The sequence below is a fragment of the Salmo trutta genome, chromosome 31, assembly GCF_901001165.1.
Source record: "Salmo trutta chromosome 31, fSalTru1.1, whole genome shotgun sequence".
NCBI lineage: Eukaryota > Metazoa > Chordata > Actinopteri > Salmoniformes > Salmonidae > Salmo > Salmo trutta.
Window position 1 is genome coordinate 29,072,604 of NC_042987.1, and position 21,653 is coordinate 29,094,256.

General features: G+C 41.3%; 1 protein-coding gene across 7 annotated transcripts; it reads left to right on the top strand.

Moving 5' to 3' along the window:
• The first annotated feature begins 4,097 nt into the window (after positions 1 to 4,097).
• LOC115169890 (transmembrane protein 56-B-like) lies at positions 4,098 to 20,143 on the top strand. Of its 7 annotated transcripts, none has more exons than XM_029725968.1 (7): positions 4,098 to 4,194; positions 14,645 to 14,811; positions 15,062 to 15,151; positions 15,256 to 15,314; positions 15,418 to 15,512; positions 17,351 to 17,424; positions 18,376 to 20,143. In XM_029725968.1, exons 2-7 carry the CDS (start codon positions 14,657 to 14,659, stop codon positions 18,689 to 18,691), a joined length of 789 nt encoding a protein of 262 aa, XP_029581828.1. In that variant the 5' UTR covers positions 4,098 to 4,194; positions 14,645 to 14,656; the 3' UTR covers positions 18,692 to 20,143. The 7 variants fall into 7 exon arrangements, with proteins under 7 accessions (XP_029581828.1, XP_029581831.1, XP_029581827.1 ...); XM_029725971.1 differs by lacking the exon at positions 4,098 to 4,194 and adding an exon at positions 5,011 to 5,028; XM_029725967.1 differs by lacking the exon at positions 4,098 to 4,194 and adding an exon at positions 11,866 to 12,179.
• The last annotated feature ends 1,510 nt before the right edge of the window (positions 20,144 to 21,653 follow it).

The following is a 21,653-nucleotide window of genomic DNA, read 5'->3' on the forward strand; positions in this document are numbered from 1 at the left end:
CATGGGGGTGACAGTAATACTGCATCCTTCCACAATGCATTGGGAAATGAGAATAAGTTCAGTTTCCATTTACACTGAGATCAGCTCTAAAAATAGTAAAGGATACCTAAGTCTCTGTGTATACTATCTCTACATTTGCTGTCAGAATGCAAACAAATCCTTTCCTCCATCCCTCCCTCTTTCCATGTGTTTCCTGTCTATTGAGCAGTGCTGTCAAGGGACACCAAACCTCCATAAACAGGAAGACTGTCCACAATAGAAACTTGCTGCTAGAACTGCTCATCCTGAAATAAACACAAACAGAGCTAGCCCTTGAAGAACTCCCCATGCTATTCCCACTATGAGAGCTAGCTAGGTCCCATTTTTGGCCTTCTTCTGAACAACCTAGGTAGTCTAGGCCTAGTCTACTAGTCTGTTTATACTCACAAAATAGTTCTGGGTTAAATTTCTGAGGAAAAGTTGTTTGAAAAGTTGAGGAAATATACAACACAATTTTTTTCAGGATGACAGTCACATACTAATACTGTACATTTGCCTCATAGAAAGATTCAAGTGTTTGTTATTATTAATGTTGTATTGAGTGTTGGGTACACACCGAAAAAGTAAAGGTTATATATAAAACCCTTTCTTCACTGAACCAACATTGATTCCATATAGAACCCTTGGGTTCCATATAGAGTTCTATATGGAGCCAATTTAAGTACTATATAGAACCTTAAGCGCTGACATATACTGTATGAAGCAAGCATAGAACCCTTTTTGGTTATATCCAGAACCTTTTTTTTCTAAGAGTGTACTGTATGTCAAACATTTTCATTCTGTATATGAAACATGCTGAAACATGAAACATAATCATGCATATGATTCCATTGTTTTGGTTGTAACTTAGGTGATGAAGAGAAAAAAGTAAGGGAGAGAATTGGTATTCACCTAGGTAGGTTACAGTTTCCACAAAAGAGAAAAACAAACTGTGAATGGAAATTCAATTGCCTTTTTCCAGTCATTTATCCTGCGTGTTTGCACAAGCAGTACAACTGTAAAGACTCCACTGATCTTACTCAGCACTTGTTCCTGTTTAACCTGTTGCATAATTATAACTGTGCATAATTTTTTGTTCACCAACAACTACTACCAACGGCACACTTACTGAGGTAGTGTACTACTAAATGCTGAAGCAGTGACTGTTAACCGTTGTGTTTTTCCTTAGGAAGGAAGAGAGACAGTTAAGACTTTCAGTTTAACAAAAAATGAAAGTGTTTGCCCAAATGACAAACATCCAGTGGTGACCTGTCATTTATTAATATGATTTTTTTTAAATACAACCATTTTGGGGGTTGCCTGTTTTGCATGTTATTTTGACATTAATACATGTCACATATCAGTTTGCAACAATGTAAATAAATACAAATAATCTTTCAGCTAAAAAGCCGCATACAAACTTGGTCTCTTTTTTGCTTTCTTGAGTAAGGCAGCTCCAAAATGCAGGCGTTTCAGCCTAGCTCAGTGCTTTCTGTGGTGGTGTGGCAGCCAGTGGAAAATATAGACCGTAGGAGTTGGTATTGTTCTCTAGTTGCGCCGTGATTGGCTCAGCGTTCTGTCACTCATGGGGACACTGCGTCACCACAAAATCTAAGGGTAGAGCAAAAAAATTCAAGGCACTTGGATGCTACCACAGAGTTACATTAAAAGTGCCCATCCAAGAAGGCTCAGGGTCATTGGCCACAGATAAAATGACGTCAAATCACGTTATATCTACAGTAGCTTTGATTGGACTGATCAACATCATACTTTCAAAATCTTAGCTAGCAAGCTAGCAGTCATCATCATGAATCAAGTCGACAATCTCCTGGAAAATTATTTTTTTATCCTTGTTACATGAAGAGAAATAATGAAGAGAAATTATAGTTGGAAATCGCAAATTCAACAATGAGTGGTTTAGAAGGAATCAGTGGCTAACTGCAAGCATTGGCAAGCAATCACAAGCCTCATATTCAGTGGAGTGGTTGTGTAGTCCCTAGTTTGGGTTTAAGGGGTCTCTTTTCCAAACTTAAAAGGATACATTTTCAACATTGGCCATGCTGTCAATCCAGCTTGACTTCTGCTGCGCTCAAAACAACTGGAAACTGGGAAATCTGACTTCAGTGGGTTCAAGACAACTGGGAACTCGGAAGAAAATGAGCTCCGACTGGGAAAATACGTTTTGAACCGTCATCCAACTCGGAATTGCATCACGGGAACTCGGGCCATGTTCTAGAGCTCTGACCTGAAGATCACTGACGTCATCATGATTCGATCTTGAAAGCACCATAAATCAGACAATGCCAGACTTTGATGACAAAGTTTGATGACAAAATTTGCCCACGAAGGACTGTCGCGCCACCTTCCTGTTCAAGTGAACACAGCACAACAAGATGAGTCCAAAAATGTCTTGTTTGCTGCTGCATAAAGGATTTAATATGCATACTGTAGCTAAGAAAGTAATACTAAGTGTATGTTGTGTAGTAAGCTGTTAATAGCCTATGTGCCTCACCCTAATAATTTAGTCCCTTTTCTACTCTTAATTTCACCTACTGTTCTGATTTGGTGGTGCACATGTAGCCTATAGACTGTTTTAGAGAAATGTCATCATCGAATATTGTAAGAGCTTTCATTGTCTGCTTACATGCCCCCTTGATGTATCCTACGGTTCTGACTTGGTGTACAGGGAGAATACTGTAAGAACGGCCCATGTTCTGAATTCTGTCGCTGTACATTTCAAAAGTGCTGAACAAATAGTCATATTGACTACATCCGTTCTAGCTCGGTCATTAATGTCTTAATCGAAAGTACGGATTGCCTTTAATCCGCTCGTCATCCCCTTATGCCATAGTTTGTACATTTCAATTGTCAGTAGAAACCACATTTGTTTAAGCAAGTGAGCCATATCAGCTTTGTGTTTTTTAAGGCAGTAAATGAGGCTGAATGAACTGTTTCGCTGCCAGACAAGGCTCCGCTGATAGCCAGGTCTAGCAGTGGTAATGTTTTGGGACTGCTGTTGGGACTCTGCTGTCGGGACAGCTTTATGTAGGCCCTAACAGTTTGTGGACACCGTTTGTCACCGTTATAGTGCAATTCATGTATTGTTTAGTGTTGTGTTGTGAAGTGGCTTTGCTGGCATGCATGTAAAAAAAATGTTGCCCCACCAAGATTTACATGCTAAAATCGCCACTGCAAACATCTGTCGAAGACATTTCTCATGAAAACTGTCAGTGGGCTTATTTCAGCAGGGCAGAAACCCATATTATAATGCCAAGACATTTACTGTGAAGTCCATCAGTAATTTTTGTCACTCTCTACATCAGGTCCTGCCAGCAAATACATGGCATGGATCTTCATTGCTGAGTGTTAAAAATGGGGAGAAAGATATATGTTTTGCATGTGTGTGTGTGTGTGTGTGCCTATAGTGCTCAAACTCAAATCCAAAATGAGGAGAGCAGAGTACTGGCAACCAGCCATAGTCCGTCAAATACTACCCAGTATAATAAAACACAATTTCCCATCTTTCCCATCATGAGAATAGCTCCCACTGGCAAAGATAGTACTGACCATGTTTGGGCTTCTTAGCATTAAAGTACAGGTACTTTAAGTACTTATCTCATGATTTATTTCAAATGCCCTTGTATGGTCATCACATATCTGGGAATTCCATGTTTCCCTCTCCTATGCAGTGAGGCCCTCATCCCTCCTCGGAATTCTCCCCAGCTGTGGCCATTGGGCCTACTGTCATTTATGATTTAGTAGAAACCAAACAAGAGATCCTCCCAGATTCAGGACTAGATGTTTTCAAAAGCCATTTTGACACATTGAGCATCATAGAGTATATTTTAGTCATTTAGCAGGTACATTTTAGTCATTCAGCAGATGCTCTTATCCAGAGCAGTTACGGTTGTGCCTTGATCAAGGGCACATCGACAGATTTTTCACCTAGTTGGCTTAGCGACTCAAACCAGTGACCAGAGTCGAGCGGCCCTATACGCTCACTACGCAAGTTGCGTAGGGTTCCGCAAATTACGCAAGGTCCCCGCCTCCCCCTCGTGCCAAAGCGGGTGTCACTGTTTACAACTTCGATGAGGGGATGAAGCGGAACTATCCTTCTGGTCACGAAAAGAGAGAGAAAAAAACACCATGAGAGTGAATTGCGGGAACAGAAATCAGGTAAACTTGTGTTCTCTCCTCTCCAAGTTTGATGTGAGCAAATAACAGTAACGTTAAGTTGATCTCCTAGCTTGCAGTGCATCTCTCTCTAGTTTGTCTGTCTTGCTAACCTAGCTTGGCAGTGCATCTCTTGGTCTGTCTGTGTCTTGCTTGCTTGCCAGCCACTTCCAGGGCTGTGTTCTGTGACTTTGTGCCTGACAAAGGTGAGAGTGAAATACAACTATTTATTACGTTTGATAAACGCCAACGGGCAACGGTGTTTATAAACTGCAGCTCGGAAAAGATAACCGCGTTGTGCGTGAACATTAGTTGATATGCGCGTGCACGAAATGAAACTCGCGTTTTCCAGCAGCAGCCTCTGTGGGGACCAGTCCAGACAATATATGGGCTTGATGGCACTCCTCATAGGCGCACATAATTTTAAAACAAGACAATGATTATCTAGTCTCTCAGTCAAGGTTTAGTTACAACTCTGGACTAATGCAAGACGAAAAGCAATGGATTGACATTGACTATTGATTTATATATTGAATTTAAAATGTTGATTAGCTGGACGGTTTATTAACCCAACTTAACACAGGCTACTGTTTGGCCGTAGCCCACGCCAAATAAATGAAAGGTACCCTACAAACCAACCGTGACCTTCTCTTGTGAAGCCCAGACGTAAGAGAGAGAATAATGGCTAAACCTGGTCTTAACTTCCAACGCTCCATCCCCCTGCCCAACCCCCCTCCACGCCACTCCACCAACCACCAGGCTACCCATATCAGAACATTCCAGGCATTCCCGTGATTGGCAGATAGCAGGTTGATTGGCATGACCCCCTGAACACTGGTAAGTACGACACAACCCACTAATAGCCTAACACATAACCCACAGCTGTCTGTGCGGGTCGCTACAATAGTATTGTTATCTATAATTTACAGGAGCTATACTTACGTTTGTCAGTAGAGGAGATGCTGGATCATCAGCCAGTACAAGCACAGACTCAGTTGATCCACATCCAACCTCAGCCAGTACTAACACAGACCCAGTACAGCCGTCTTCAGCAAGTACTAACACAGACCCAGTACAGCCGTCTTCAGCAAGTACTAACACAGATCCAGGTGAAGTACAGGCAGCCTCAGCCAGTACTAGCACAAATAGAGGTGTTCAGCCTGCATCAGATACAAGCAGCTCAGAGCCTAATAGAACAGTTGCTGCTCCATCAAATGACCCAGCAGATTGGCCCCCAGGCTTAACAGACTTTATGAGGACTGAGTTAGTGCGCAGTGGTCCATTCAAACCAGGACTGGGTTTTTCTTACCCTAAAGACAAGTCTAGAAAAGGTTTCCATTCAGGCTTATTACTGTAATTTCCGGACTATTAAGCGCACCTGAATATAAGCTGCACCCACTGAATTTTAAAAAATATATTATTTTGAACATAAATAAGCCGCACATGTCTATAAGCCGCAGGTGCCTACCGGTACATTGAAACAAATTAACTTTACACAGGCTTTAACGAAACACGGCTTGTAACAAAAATAAATAGGCTTTCACGAAACACGGCTTGTAACAAAAATAAATAGGCTTTAACGAAACACGGCTTGTAATAAAAAATTAGCAGTAAGCTTTAGTTGTCTTTTTGCACTGAGTCAATTCCTCACGCTGCTGTTTCCAACGTCTTATCATCGACTCATTAAGACCAAGCTCCCGTGCAGCAGCTCTATTTCTTTTTCCAACAGCCAGATCAGTCGCCTTCAACTTGAAAGCTGCATCATATGCATTTCTCCGTGTCTTTACCATGATGAGGGTGACAAAATGACTACCGTAATCAGAATGATGGGAAGTTTGAGAGTGCTCGATTTAATCTAAACAGTAAACAAAAAAGTTGTTTGACCTTAACCCATTCGGCAATTTCATTGGTCTAATGAAAGCTTCATGCCGCCAAAAAACTGAGCACGTCACAGAATGTGTTTTTTGGAGAAAAAAAAATTGAAAGCGGGAAAAATCCATATATTAGCCACGTCATTGTTTAAGCCGCGAGGTTCAAAGCCTGGGAAAAAAGTTGCGGCTTATAGTCCGGAATGTACGGTACAGAGACAGCTGTCAAATGGGGAAAAGATTACCAGGAGCTGGCTTTCATATTCAATCAAAAACAACGCTGTGTATTGTTTTTGCTGTAAGCTCTTTTCTACAAAAGACTACAAAATAATAAAGGAAGGCGTGAATGACTGGTCAAATATCAACGCCATTCTGAAACACCATGAGGGTAGTCCTGAACACACAAACAATATGATTAAGTGGAGAAAACTTGAGCTGCGCCTAAGTTGGGTACATACTCTTGACCAGATACAAATTTCAATTTTGGAGGCTGAAAGAAAGAGATGGCGGGATGTCCTTCCATTTGAAGATTGCAGAGGGCAAGCTTATAATAATGGGGCCAACATGAAGGGCAAGCACCAAGGAGTAAAGCCAGACAGCTCAAAAAAATCCCAGAGCTGTGTTCGTCCCATGTGGAGCACATACTCTAAATCTTGTCATTGCAGATGCTGCCAAATCTTCAAAAGATGCAGTTGGGTTTCTTGGGCATGTGCAAAAGCTCTTCACCTTCTTTTCAGCTGGCACACAAAGATGGAGTGTTTTGAAAAAACACGTGAACATAACCGTGAAGTCATGGAGTGACACTGGGAGAGTAGGCTCCAAAGTGTTCATGCAATCAGGTATCAGGTTTCTGAGGTTCGGGAGGCATTACTGGAAGCCAGACAGACGATCATTGATCCTGTGGCCAAAGTGGAGGCACAAGCACTTGCAGAGGAAGTTGGGTCCTACCATTTCTTGATTTGCTGTGTCGTATGGTGTGAGATACTGACAATGACAAACAAGGTGAACAAGCTCCTCCAATCCGCCTCAATGCAGTTTGATATCATAGTGAATTTCATCTCAAATGCAAAGGCCTCCCTCACTACATACCGGGAAACTGGATTCTCCTAGGCCCAGACAACAACCAAAAGCATTTTTGAAGAAGTGAATATGGAGGCTGTTCTGAAAGAGAAGAGATTGAGGAACAGCAAGAGGCATTTCAGCTATGAGGCTCCTGATGAACCAGTGACTGATGCACTGAAAAACCTTGAAGTGAACTACTTCAACATTGTAGTCGACTCTGCTGTTACATCCATGTATGAGAAATTTGAAACACTCAACCAGGTGAAAACCAAATATGGAGTGCTGCTGAACTTCAGCACTGCTTCTCAGACACACGAGATTCAGAATTGACCTGATCTGCCATCAGATAAGATGACTGCCTTTGAGCTTCTTTCCTTTCTCTGAGAAAAACCCGGAGGAACTCTATCCTAACCTTTGGATAGCCCTAAGAATTGCAGTCACCCTACCAGTAACAGTAGCATCGGCAGAGAGGAGCTTTTCAAAATGAAAGCTCATCAAAAGCTACCTGAGGTCTTCCATGTCACAGGAACGTTTGAGTGGTCTGGCCATCATGAGCATAAATCATGACGTGGGGAAACACATGTCCTATGATGACATCATTGATGATTTTGCCTCAAGAAAGTGCAGAAGATGAATATTTTGATGGTAAGATTTTAATTCAAACATTCACACACTTAGTAACGTTTAAAATTGTAAGGCAGAAGTACATTTGTGTAAATCATGACGTGGGGAAACACGTGTGCTATGATGACATCATTGATGATTTTGCCTCAAGAAAGTGCAGAAGAGGAATATTTTGATGGTAAGATTTTAATTCAAACATTCAAATGTTTACACACTTAGTAACGTTTAAAATTGTAAGGCAGAAGTACATTTGTGTAAATGACTGCTTAACTAACTATGTGACATACGTTCTCAATTTCTTCCAGACAGTCCAGATAGACTGGTGCCCATGCTGATGCTGAAAATGTCCAGGCTGTAGAGGGAACCGAAGTTAATCACACAGCTGTTATTTGACTATTTTGAGACATATAGCTGCAGCCATAGCCTATAGGCTTATGTTTACCCGTGTGGCTCAGTTGGTAGAGCATGGTGTTTGCAACGCCAGGGTTGTGGGTTCGATTCCCACAGGGGACCAGTACGGAGAAAAAAATGTATGAAATGTATACATTCACTACTGTAAGTCGCTCTGGATAAGAGCGTCTGCTAAAATGATTAAAATGTAAAAGTGTTTACATTGTATAGACAAAGCTAATTGTATAATATTGTGAGGACTGGACTACCAGGCAGCAGAGCCAAAGCGCAGTGTTATATTTAATTATTTTCTACAATTTCTTATTTATGTTAATGTTAATATTCACTTATCTTAAGATTCTATATAAAATATTCTATTCAATAAATATTGTTTGTTTAAACCTCATTCTGTTCTGTATAGGTCTACTTATTGTTAGACCGACAAACTGTTTTAAAGGAGGGAGGATTGTAGTGGGAGCACTGGGGTGTCAGGTGTGACTGTGTGGCAATGGTAAATGATTTACATGTCTCATGGGTCAGGTAGGAGGGCCCCTTAGCAGAATTTTGCCTAGGGCTCCACTGAGATTAGGGCCGGCTCTGCCAGTGACCTTTCTGTTACAGGCCCAGCACTCAACCGCTAGTCTACCTGCCACAGTTGTGGGATCTACCTATGTGGCCATTTGACCCACACTTTTCAAAAATGTCGAGAAGCATCTAGCTGCAGATAATGCGCGCTGACGCTATGTGGAGCCTCAAAGAGCATGCGCTGCGTTTCAGATGGTATTTTTGCATCTCAAATGGTATGTGAACTTGAAAGTCGACATTTGTTGGTCATGTGTATCACATGAGTCAGTAGCTTTGTTCCAGGGCGTCAGTGTGTTACACACATACCAGTCGGCGCACTAGCTCTGGTCCAGGGCATTATGTTAACCACGGTTGCTAGTACACACTAGCTAAATAGCTTGCTAGTACATGTTAGCTAGCTAGTACACATTATCTAGCTAGCAGACACTAGTTAATTAATACACACTAGCTCAGCGTTTCCCAAACTCGGTCCTGGGGACCCCAAGGGGTGCATGTTTAGTTTTTTTGCCCTAGCACTAAACAGATGAATCAAATTATCAACTCATCCTCAAGTTTTGATTATTTGAATCAGGTTAACGCACCATCCTATCTGGCACTTTTCGACATTCTGTATACATCTGGCCCTTCTTTGGACACTGTGTTAACTAACCTCCAAACGAGCTTCAATGCCATACAACACTCCTTCCATGGCCTCCAAATGCTCTTAAACGCTAGTAAAACCAAACGCATGCTTTTCAACCGTTCGCTGCCCGCCTGACTAGCATCACTGCTCTGGATGGTTCTGACCTAGAATATGTGGACAACTACAAATACCTAGGTGTCTGGCTAGACTGTAAACTCTCCTTCCAGACTCATATCAAACATCTCCAATCCAAAATCAAATCTAGAATCGGCTTTCTATTTCTTAACAAAGCCTCCTTCACTCATGCCGCCAAACTTACCCTAGTAAAACTGACTATCCTACCGATCCTTGACTTCAGCGATGTCATTTACAAAATAGCCTCCGACACTCTACTTAGCAAACTGGATGCAGTCTATCACAGTGCCATCTGTTTTGTCACCAAAGTCCCATATAACACCCACCACTGCGACCTGTATGCTCTTGTTGGCTGGCCCTCGCTTCATATTCGTCGCCAAACCCACTGGCTCCAGGTCATCTATAAGTCTTTGCTAGGCAAAGCTCCGCCTTATCTCAGCTCACTGGTCACCATAGCAACACCCACCCGTAGCACGCGCTCCAGCAGGTATATTTCACTGGTCATCCCCAAAGCCAACACTTCCTTTGGCTGCCTTTCGTTTCAGTTCTCTGCTGCCAATGACTGGAACGAATTGTAAAAATCACTGAAACTGGAGACTTATATCTCCCTATCTAACTTTAACCATCAGCTGTCAGAGCAGCTTACCAATCACTGTACCTGTATACAGCCAATCTGTAAATAGCACACCCAACTACCTCATCCCCATATTGTTATGTATCTTCTTGCTCCTTTGCACCCCAGGATCTCTACTTGCACATCATCATCTGCACATCTATCACTCCAGTGTTAATGCTAAATTGTAATTATTTCACCTCTGTGGCCTATTTATTGCCTTACCTCCATACTCTTCTACATTTGCACACACTGTACATAGATTTTTTCTATTGTGTTATTGACTGTACGTTTGTTTATGTGTAACTCTGTTTTTGTTTTTGTCGCTCTGCTTTGTTTTATCTTGGCCAGGTCGCAGTTGTAAAGGAGAACATGTTCTCAACTGGCCTACCTGGTTAAATAAAGGTTAAATATATATATATTTTTTTAAAAGGAAGTGTTAGGGTTGTCAACAACTGGTGTCCCCGACGCGACCACTAGATGGCGCTGTATGCCTATTCCATCTAGCCACAACAGTAGAAACGTCAACAAACCATCCGTGGCGAAAACCATCATTATAATATCGGTTCCGATCACTTCTCTTAGCAGAAAGGCTGCGTTTAGACAGGCAGCCCAATTCTGATTTAAAAAAATCCAGTAAGTGGTCTTTTGACCAATCACATCAGATCGTTTTATATCAGCTCTGAGCTGATATGATCTGATTGGTCAAAAGAACAATTTGTGAAAAAGATCTGGTTTTGGCTGCCTGTCTAAACGCAGCAATATGGGCCCAGAACTTAAGAGATCATCTGACCAATTACACAATACTTTACTTCTGTGTTAACCGAGAGTACCTCATTGATCAAGGAAATAATGCAGAAAGTAGCCTATTAATCATACATGATGTGACACAGAAAGGGAATCCTACCATCTAGTGGTGATTATAAACAGCTGTACAGGAGAGTAATGAATGGATGTTGGTCATAATGGGGGCACTAGAGTTCACACAGCAATGTCTCCTTATATGGCTGGTTCAATGACACGCTATGGGTGAATGACAGTAGGCTTGTTCGACATAGCAGGCGACAGTGCAGGCGACTGCTGACTGACTGATCTTCAAATAACCTTGCATCACATATAACTACTCATTATTATTTGTAGATCACCCATGATACATTACGGCTTTGATGCTCTCGAACACCGCCATACTGTAGTAGTACGACACTCCTCCCTGCTCTATTGCCACGTTCAAGACAACTCGGAACTGTAACTCAAAAGCAAGGACTGACACAATTGATTTATTTGGGAGGTAATTCTGTTGTAGATGCCGTAAACTCGGGACCTCTGAGTTTAAATGAACGATATTGGCATAGAGCTTCCTATTGGTTGATTCTGACACTTCCCAAGTGGGGAACTCAGGTACCATTTTCTACAACGCGTAAGCAAGTCGGAAAGGTCTGAGTTCCCGACATGACCTGAACGCGCCACAAAGATGAGCCCAGAGTTTCCCACTTGGAAAGTATCAGGGTCAACAAACAGGAAGCTCTACGCAAATGTTTAACTTGGAGGTCCCGAGTTTCCGAGTTGCCTTGAAAGCACAATAAATCCTGGCCCTTGTTCAGTTGCCAAACATTGCAGATAGAAATTCCACAAAAAGAACCAAAGTGATTAATATTCTACATGTCAGAGAGGCATGTTTATTCTACATAGCCTATTTCTATCTGAACGTTCCAAAACGTTGCGTCCTGCTGAATGCGACCCAGCTACAGCAATCTTGTTTCGTCATATCATACCATCTATACACACACGCACTGACGTACACACAGATGGAGAGAGAGGGGTGAATGGAAGGAGGAGAGAGATATGACATTAAAAGACAGGGAGAGACTATAAAAAACATCAGGTTACAATTATCAAACATCAGATGAATTAATCCCCCATAGCTGATTTCAAAACAGGCATTTTGGGGAAACAAAGCCACAAATGAATAGTCATTACAAATATAGCTAGTATTTTAGCAACCATATTCTTTTAAAATATGGAAAGGCAGCTTTATGATTAGGCAATTTAAAATCCATTTCGTTCGCATCATTGGCTATGTGAAAACAAGGTAAGTTAACAGCTTCACTATTGTAACCAAACCAGTGTTGTTTACATTTCCTCCTGCATGTAGATATGCGGATGTCATGATAGTAATTTTGCCTAAATATGTCGTGCAACCAGTTTTACGCTTTTTCCCAAATTCAGGTAGGTTCCTCCACGTTTCGTTCCGTTTGCTTGCGTTTAAGAAACGTTTTGCAACTTAATCGTTGTAACGAATAGGCTTGTAGAAAATCCGCGTTTCGATGTGGAGTCATTTTGGGTAAATATGTCGGCCAACCCGTTTTACCCGTGTTTTTCCAATTCAGTGTCTCAGCCAAGGTGTAGCATAGCCTGTAATATATGTCCTTAAAACGACCAACGCCTCTTGTACACAGGGTAGGTTTCGACATCACGGGGGGATATTTATATCTCGGGATATGCTGCTCCCCTTGAAATGCACTTGTCGTTATCGCGCTTCGTATCGCACGATGACGTGAAGGTTAGTATAGGGCGTCATTGCCTGTGCAATGGAGTGCTATATCGACTGAGCAGGCGTCAGAGTCGCCAATTACTCCAACATTTTGTATCTGTACGCGGTGGAATATATCATTTCTTAGAAACGAGTGCGGTGAATTGAGTGTAAGTACAGTATGCTTCTGTCAGTAATGTACAATTTGCTTGCCTTGTATCATAATTGCCTGCCTGTCTATTGACCTATCACACTATAATGGTGTTACGCTCTTATGCTGCCAATACAGTATCTACCATCATAACCTACTAATACAGTATACTGTAGTCAATGTTTCTGTAGAGATCTTGTTTATTTGTATAGTAGTTATTCATGTTTTAGTTAGAAAAAGTAGGTTGTGTCTACTTTATCTTAAAGCAGATCAGCTGTTCAGATTTCCTGTCTGGCAACAATGTAGGGTATTCCACAATATGCTATAGTTTCTCACAGTTATTGGCTATTTCAGACAGGGTCACTTGTGGTCAACAACTACCTGATCAGACACTTGATGAAAGCATGGAGGTCCCCACCAGGTTGAGATTTGGGCTGTGGGGACATGTATGGGGATCAACTTGTGCAACTGTATTTAGTTACAAACCGTCAGCGATTTTGACACAGAGCCAGACGAGGGTTGTCATTAGTTACCACTGCCACAAAGTCAAAATGGTTTCTATCGTAAAAATGTATAAACAATAAAAAATAAATGCTTTTTGGTCTTAATTTAAGGTTAGGGTTAGGCATACGGTTAACAGTGTGGTTAGGGTTAGGTTTTAATCAGATTTGAAGAAGAGACATTGTAGAAATAGGCGAGGTTTAGCCAGATTTATGACTTTATGACTGTGGTAGCTAGTGGCGACGCAAACGTGATCCTAAGAGTTGAGTATACTTTACAGAAGTAGCGTATGAATGGTTGGTCCACACTTGTTTGCTGAAGGTGAGGTTCGTTTTATTCAACCGTTTTCTCAAGGGCACTAGGAGGAATGCTTCACAATTTCGAAGAAACAACACTGTATTTCGAAACGGACATGTTATTGTTAGTAGGGCAGGGGTCGGTTTATTTTTGGCAGCAGAATGTATGAGTTGTTCTATGAAGAACTAGAAATACTGCAACATTTCAAGTAACAGTGGAGAATGCATTTTACCATACAGTTTCGCTTCCCTCCAAAATGCCTTGCAAAATAAATCCTTGCATGAAATATGGTCGCTCCAGTTTTAAGTAATGTCACGTGAACAGAATGTCAGTGTGGCCCTTACAAAAAATATTTTAGTTTTGAAACGGCAGAAAACGTGCAGTAACTGCAGTCAACTGTGGTATTTTGGACACAGTCATTGCAGAATAACTGCAATGTACAGCAGGGGGTCCACTACAACAAAGGTTGGATCTGGTGACCACATAAATTAGTGTGACTGGTCTATTTGTAAGGGGGGGGGGCATTAGTAGATTGGTATATGGGCTGACCCATAACCTCAACATGATAATGCAACTAAATCAACAAATATTCCCAACTGTTGCAAGGCAGCCGGTGGTAAATACATGGGTCCTGGCCTGAGATAAGATAATACAGAAGAAGCAGGTGTTGACATATTTGGGTATACAGTATCTACAGTTGGTGATAGCATATCTGTACTGTACAGTACAGTAAAAAAGACACCATGCTTTAACATGCAGCTCTGTTCTAAGCATGCCAAAAATCAAGTCAAATATAAAGTTCAGTTTACGGTCTGTTGCTGCGGGCTCTAGAGGTTAACTACTTTATAGCCAAAACGGTGTCAATCATACACTGGTATTGTAGATTTCAAGTCAGGATTTCTCCCTTTTTGCTCACTGCTAACAGGCCTACAGGAGCAGAATATCAGTCAAACTCCTATTGACATGATTCAGTGCATGATGTAGGCAAAAGTCTGACTTACTCTACTGTACTGGTGTATATCTCACATTCCTATTTGGTTCTCTACTATGAACTGTGTTTTTCTCTCTCTCTCAGTAACGAGTGGTAATGGCGAGCTTCTCTCCACTGGTCCTGTCCATCACTGCCACCAGCTTTGCGACGTTCCAGTGTCTGTTCTATTTTGTCAGTCCCTGTATCTCTGCTCGGTTCTGTCCTGGGTACCGCCGTCTCAGCCCTAAACACACCGTAGAGTGGAACTCCAGGTACAGCATCAGGAGACTGAGAAGGCATATTTTGGTGTTATTCAATCATGTAATTCAAAGCTCCTATCAGAACACATATTGGATGATCATTTTCCCAGTCAAAGTACATTTCTGAGCATAGACCCTTTCAAATATCCTTGTTTAGCATTTTTCCATGGCATGGAATCCCACAGCTGCCACGAAATGTCAAGTTTAAGTTAGTATGCTTTTATGAGTATGTGTGTCTTGTTTTTTTGTGATATTTTTCTAGAACTGTGTCAACATTTCACGCCTTGATAGTGGGCCTTTTTTGTCTCTACATATTACTATTTGATGATGCCGTCAATGAAGACCCAGTCTGGTAAGAATCTACCTGACTGCAAAGTGTGCAATTCTTGATATAATCTTATATTTGGAAAATGTATCTATATTTTAAACATGTGCTTTGTGCTTTCTTACCAATAGGGGAGATCCGTCACTGGTGAAAATAAATGTGTCCATAACCTGTGGCTACCTCCTATCAGGTGGGTTTCCACTTCAAACATGTTTAACCCTTGTATTACTTTGCATATTTCCATGGATTATGTTGACCCATACAGTGAGCTATCTCCCTTGTCTGTCTTGCAGATATGCTGCTCATATGTTACTATTGGCGGGCGATAGGGGACAACTTTTTTGTAATCCACCACCTGGCAGCACTGTATGCTTACTACTATGTACTGGTGAGTTCTCTACTGACCCAGAGCAGAATGTGCAGGCAAGATGGGGAAGGGACAAGGGCCAAGGGTGAACAGCCATGTAGTTTAATGGGATTGGTTAGAATGGATAACAAAGTGCTTGTCAGGGATGAAATAGTTTGGTTCCACTTTACATTCAGTATCCCTAATATGTGTAGACCTATATTTGGAACACTTTGATTTACAGTGTTGTTATTGACCTATAAATACACTGCTATAAGTGTTATTACTCAGTTGTTTTGCTGTACTTACTAGGGTTATTACACAGTAATAGAACACTGTAAACCAAGGGGTAGGCAAGTAGATTCAGCCGTGGGACGATTTCTGTCGGAGCGAATGGTCGCCAAAATTTGTACATTGCAAATTGACCACAACTAAGCCCAAAAAGAATAACAATAATTTCATACCTTGATTACATTGAGACACGATTACACATCTCTTTTTTATTTGTGGGACTACTTGAACAGATTTCCTAAAATAACACATTTTTAACTGAATTCCTGGTGATTTTAGTCTTTTTGAGCAAAAATCACCCCCCCCCCCCAGGTTTAGGCCTGTTTCCAACCCCTGCTGTTGCCGACCCCTGCTGTACACTAAAGTGTTACCCTCCCCTCTTCGGGAAGGTACAGTGTAAGCAAGCGCATATATTGTTTGAAAGTAGTTACAGTTGTAAAACAGTTTTGAGACAACCATGTGATGTAGATGTTCACTCTTGGTCCTGTCCTGTGAATCTATTCTGGGCCATCAGGTTCAGTAGCTGCTAAGATTAACGATGACAATGATGAGGATAGGGACCATTTTTTGCATGGAATACGATGATGAGTTGTTGTGCCCGTTTCAAAGCCACAGATTCAGACCAGTCCCGGACTAGAAAACATGCTCAATGGAGAATATCCATTGAATATAATTTTTTTTGGTCCCAGATTAGGATTAATCTGTGTCCAGGAAACCAGACTGTAGAGTTTCTGTGCATAATGTATTCTCTTACTTCTCTCAATCTGTGATGGTGATTGGTACATGCTGCCTTTTGGTTGTTTTGACCTTTTGAGCCTATACCCTAGACCCTATACATCAATACAAAGACAGGGTCTTCCTCTCATTTCATTTTTTTAAATCACCACTGACTTTTCTTAGTAAAATGTACTGGATAATTTCCAGTCCCTTTTTTGGGTAATGTTAGAATGGATTGTAGAGTAAATGTTTTGAAATTTATATTTAGATATTAACTTAATAACAGCCTCCACATAGTTAGTCCATATCTTTTTTAAATTTCTCTAGAATGTTTTTTTATCTTCAATGTTGGGATGGGGGCTTTTAATGGTGCCAGTTTTCACTAGTTGCACATTTCTTTTGTTTAGGTATTTTATGTCCATGTCTTTCCTCCACTTACATGTGTGATCAATGAACCCAGTCTTGTGTCTCTATCCTGCTAACAATACAGAACATGCAAAAAATCTCCTAAACAAAGAACAGGCCTGTGTCAAATGGCTATAGAAGGGGTCCCTTCCTATCTTGTCTGTAGTGAATTCTGTTGTGGTACATAGAGCACATGTTGCCTAGTAACAGTATGGATTTACCAGTACATAGAGGTACGAGCATGCACTGCTGGATTGTCACCACCAATTTTTGAACACATTTTGAACATTTCTATGTGACCCAAGTTTATTAACCGTGTCATAACCCCAGTAAGTACACCTAGATGTTTTATTTTTTTTGATCGTACGGTAGGTTTACAATCATGATGTATCATGAATTCACATATTATTGAAAGTACTTCTCTTGGCATTATTTTCTTTGCACTTTGTTCTGTCTCTCTCTTTTAGAGCATAGGAATGTTGCCTTATTTTGCTAACTTCCGTCTGGTCGCAGAGCTTTCCACTCCTTGTGTGAACCAGCGGTAGGTAACCTCCGTGCCAAATAGACTCACGCACACACAAACAGAATGTTTACTGGGAAGTAGAGAGAACCTCATAAAATACCCATTTATTTGTCCTTACAGTATTTGCCAAGTGGCTTTTGTCATTGGTAGTAGTGCATTCAACCGTTTCAGAAACACCATTGACCGTTAATGTTTAACTACTTATAGTGAGTCAGACCAGTTACACCCAGCTGAAAGCTCGTACAGTAACTGACATACATCATTAGAGACACATGTTTCATACTTAATAATACATTTTCAGTCACATACATTTCCAATTGTATACTATTATCCTGATTTAATCCAACAAAGACAAAATACAGATTCAATGTTAAACATTTACATTTATATTTTAATCATTTAGCAGACACTCTTATCCAGAGTGAATTACAGTTAGTGCATTCATCTTAATATAGCTGGGTGGGACAACCACATATCACAGTCAAAGTAAGTATATTTTCCCTCAAAGTAGCTATCGGCAAAGTCAGTGATTAGTAGAAAAAGAGTCAAGTGTGAGTGTTAGTTTAACAGGTAGGATTTCAGACTTTTTCAGAAGATGGGCAGGAACTCTGCTGTCCTAGCGTCAGGGGGGAAGCTTGTTCCACCATTGGGGTGTCAGGAAAGAGAAGAACTTGGACTGGGCTGAGCGGGAGCGGTCCTCCTGTAGGGTTGGGAGAGCCAAGAGGCCAGAGGTGGCAGAACGGAGTGCTCGGGTTAGGGTGTGTAGGGTTTGGGCATAGGCTTGAAGGTAGGGAGGGGCAGTTCCCTAAGGAATTGTACTTAAAACCTTTAAGTGCTGGGTATACTGTAGATATGTTTTAAGAGTCACCTTTCTGGAACAATGCCAGTTGATATCCATGACTCCATTACAATTGAATCCAACAACTTCTACCTCACTCTGTAACTATACTAACTGTATCTATCTTTCAGCTGGTTCTTTGAAGTGCTTGGTTACCCAAAGAAATCATTACCAAATATGGTCAACGGAATTGCCATGACGCTATCCTTCTTCCTGGTGAGGATAGCGGTCATGCCGATGTATTACAGCCGGATGTACGACGTGTACGGGACAGAAGCTTTCTACCGGGTGACTTTTGGGGGCCGTTGTGCCTGGATGGGCCCCAGTTTCTGTCTAGACATTATGAACGTCATGTGGATGCATAAAATGGCCCGCGGCTGCATTAGCGTTCTGCGCTGTCCCGGAAAGGTAAAAGTGGAAAAGCTACAGAATGGGAAAGTGCACTGAGAGGTTGCAAAAGGCTATGGTAGAGTGATTTTATTGTATGTCTGGTTCAAATGGTTCATGGACATTTTTGGATCAAATGGTTCATGGACTGGAAATGTCTTGAGACTCCCGAGGATCCCATGACCAGCCCTAGGTAAATTGTGTACCACTGTACTTATTTGTCCAGAACAATGCCAATTAAACAAGCTCTACAGTCCTCCAAAATGATGGAAGGGGACATGGGGTAAAGGCCATTGGATTGCGTCTCCTCTTGGTCCTTACAGATGGAGGAAGTGGATGGAAACAAACAGACAATACTCTAAAGCACAGCTCTTGTCTGTTGGACCCTTTGTTTGTAAATTGTATATGTCCACCCAAAGGTGTCTTGTGTGTATTGCCACAATTACATGAACTGACATGGAAGAGAATGTTAAAGAAACTCACATAGTTCTGTAATGTTTATGAAGCCATATAGATGGCTCTTGTACAAATATCATGAGATATTGTACGAAAATAAAATCCTTACTTGAAATCTGTGTTTTCACCAGCATTAGGATGTAAAAGAAGTATATTGTCAGACTACTGAAGTCTATGCTCAGGAGCCTGCTCATGCAGTAGGCCTAGGAAATATTAGTCATGCACATAAAGTATCAGGGTAGATTTAGACAAACCACAGCAAACAAATGCCAGAATGTATTGTAATTTTATCTTTAGAAGTGACCTTACTGAGTGTGATTCATGATAACAGCAATAAAAGTGCACTTATGTCTAACCGACACACCCACACTATAACTTCACACAAGCATCTCCACACGGTTTACAAATTACAGATCAAACTTCAGAAGTCAAGCTTCATAATGTAATGTGAAAAATGTAATTAAAGGGATACTGCAAGATTCTGCCATTTAATCCCTTTTTCTGGTTACCCAGAGTCTGATGAATGTGTATGTCTGCATGCAGTATGAAGTTAGAATAGCACTGCTACTGTACCTTTAGACTTCAAGTCCTTGTGCTATCGCTTAACGTTGGCTAGCTAAACTACCGCTATTTCCATCATACTGTGTGCAGAGACATAAAAATGGTATCCACAAGTTCATCTGACTCTGGGTAAGCAGAACATGGCCTTAAATGCAAGAATCTTGCATTATGCCTTTCAGATTTCCCTGTTGGATCTCTGGGTGAGAATATGCAAGCTATTTATTGTGACATTTACACCTTTGTTAGTTTTAATATTTCATAAAAAAATATATATATTTGAATAATGTACTCTGAGATAGTTGAAGTGAGTGATTTATTAACTTAATTTTCGTACTTGCTTTGATTGTCTTCAGACAGTTGTCAGCAGACAACACGACAACACTTGTCTGCTGCTGCTCTCTTGTGGAGACAAGAGGGGACTGCAAACATCCCCTCAAAAGGAGGATACGGTGGTCAATGAGTTTTGAGGAATATTAATAAAAAAATGATTGATGTTAAAACCTTGGTTTGGCATCATTTGGTCATCACATTATTTTCTAAAAGTCTCATACCTCTGGCTACTTTGGCCACCATTATTACCTCTGGCTCTTAAAGTATAGATAAAAATGTACAACTATGGGTGTAAAAACTTACAATTATGCTTGTTTTTTATTTTATTTCACCTTTATTTAACCAGGTAGGCCAGTTGAGAACAAGTTCTCATTTACAACTGCGACCTGGCCAAAATAAAGCAAAGCAGTGCGACACATACAACAACACAGAGTTACACATGGAATAAACAAACATACAGTCAATAACACAATAGAAAGGTCTATATACAGTGTGTGAAAATGAAGTAAGATTAGGGAGGTAAGGTAATACATAGGCCGTATTGACGAAATAATTACAATTTAGCAAATAAACACTGGAGTGATAGATGTGCAGAAGATGAATATGCAAGTAGAGATACTGGGGTGCAAAGGAGAAAATAACTTAAAAAATAACAATATGGGGATGAGGTAGTTGGATGTGCTATTTACAGATGGCCTATGTACAGGTGCAATGATCTGTAAGCTGCTCTGATAGCTGATGCTTAAAGTTAGTGAGGGAGATATGAGTCTCCAGCTTCAGTGATTTTTACAATTCGTTCCAGTCATTGGCAGCAGAGAACTGGAAGGATAGACGGCCAAAGGAGGAATTGGCTTTGGGGGTGAGTTTTGGCAGCATGAGTGAAGGATGCTTTGTTGCGAAATAGGAAGCCGGTTCTTGATATAATTTTGGATTGGAGATGCCTAATAGGAGTCTGGAAGGAGAGTTTACAGTCTAACCAGACACCAAGGTATTTGTAGTTGTCCACATATTCTAAGAACTGTCCAGAGTAGTGATGCTAGGCGGGCGGGCAGGTGCGGTGCAGCGATCGGTTGAAGAGCATGCATTTAGTTTTACTTGCATTTAAGAGCAGTTGGAGACCACGGAAGGAGAGTTGTACGACATTGAAGCTCGTCTGGAGGTTAGTTAACACAGTGTCCAAAGAAAGGCCAGAAGTATACAGAATGGTGTCGTCTGCATAGAGGTGGATCAGAGAATCGCCTGCCGCAAGAGCGACATCATTGATGTATTCAGAGAAAAGAGTCGGCCCGAGAATTGAACCCTGTGGCACCCCCATAGAGACTGCCAGAGGTCCAGACAACAGGCCCTCCGATTTGACACACTGAACTCTGTCTGAGAAGTAGTTGGTGAACCAGGCGAGGCAGTCATTTGAGAAACCAAGGCTGTTGAGTCTGCCGATAAGAATGCGGTGGTTGACAGTCGAAAGCCTTGGCCAGGTCGATGAATACGGCTGCACAGTATTGTCTTTTGTCGATGGCGGTTATGATATCATTTAGGATCTTGAGCGTGGCTGAGGTGCACCCATGACCAGCTCTGAAACCAGATTGCATAGCGGAGAAGGTACGGTGGGATTCGAAATGGTCGGTGATCTGTTTGTTAACTTGGCTTTCGAAGATTTTAGAAAGGCAGGGTAGGA

Bases quoted from the DNA above. Each gene is read 5' to 3' on its own strand.
- LOC115169890 (XM_029725968.1), top strand. From the start codon at position 14,657: ATGGCGAGCTTCTCTCCACTGGTCCTGTCCATCACTGCCACCAGCTTT. The intron at 15,152-15,255 runs GTAAGAATCTAC...TCTTACCAATAG, and splicing joins GTCAATGAAGACCCAGTCTG to GGGAGATCCGTCACTGGTGA. The intron at 15,315-15,417 runs GTGGGTTTCCAC...TCTGTCTTGCAG, and splicing joins CTGTGGCTACCTCCTATCAG to ATATGCTGCTCATATGTTAC.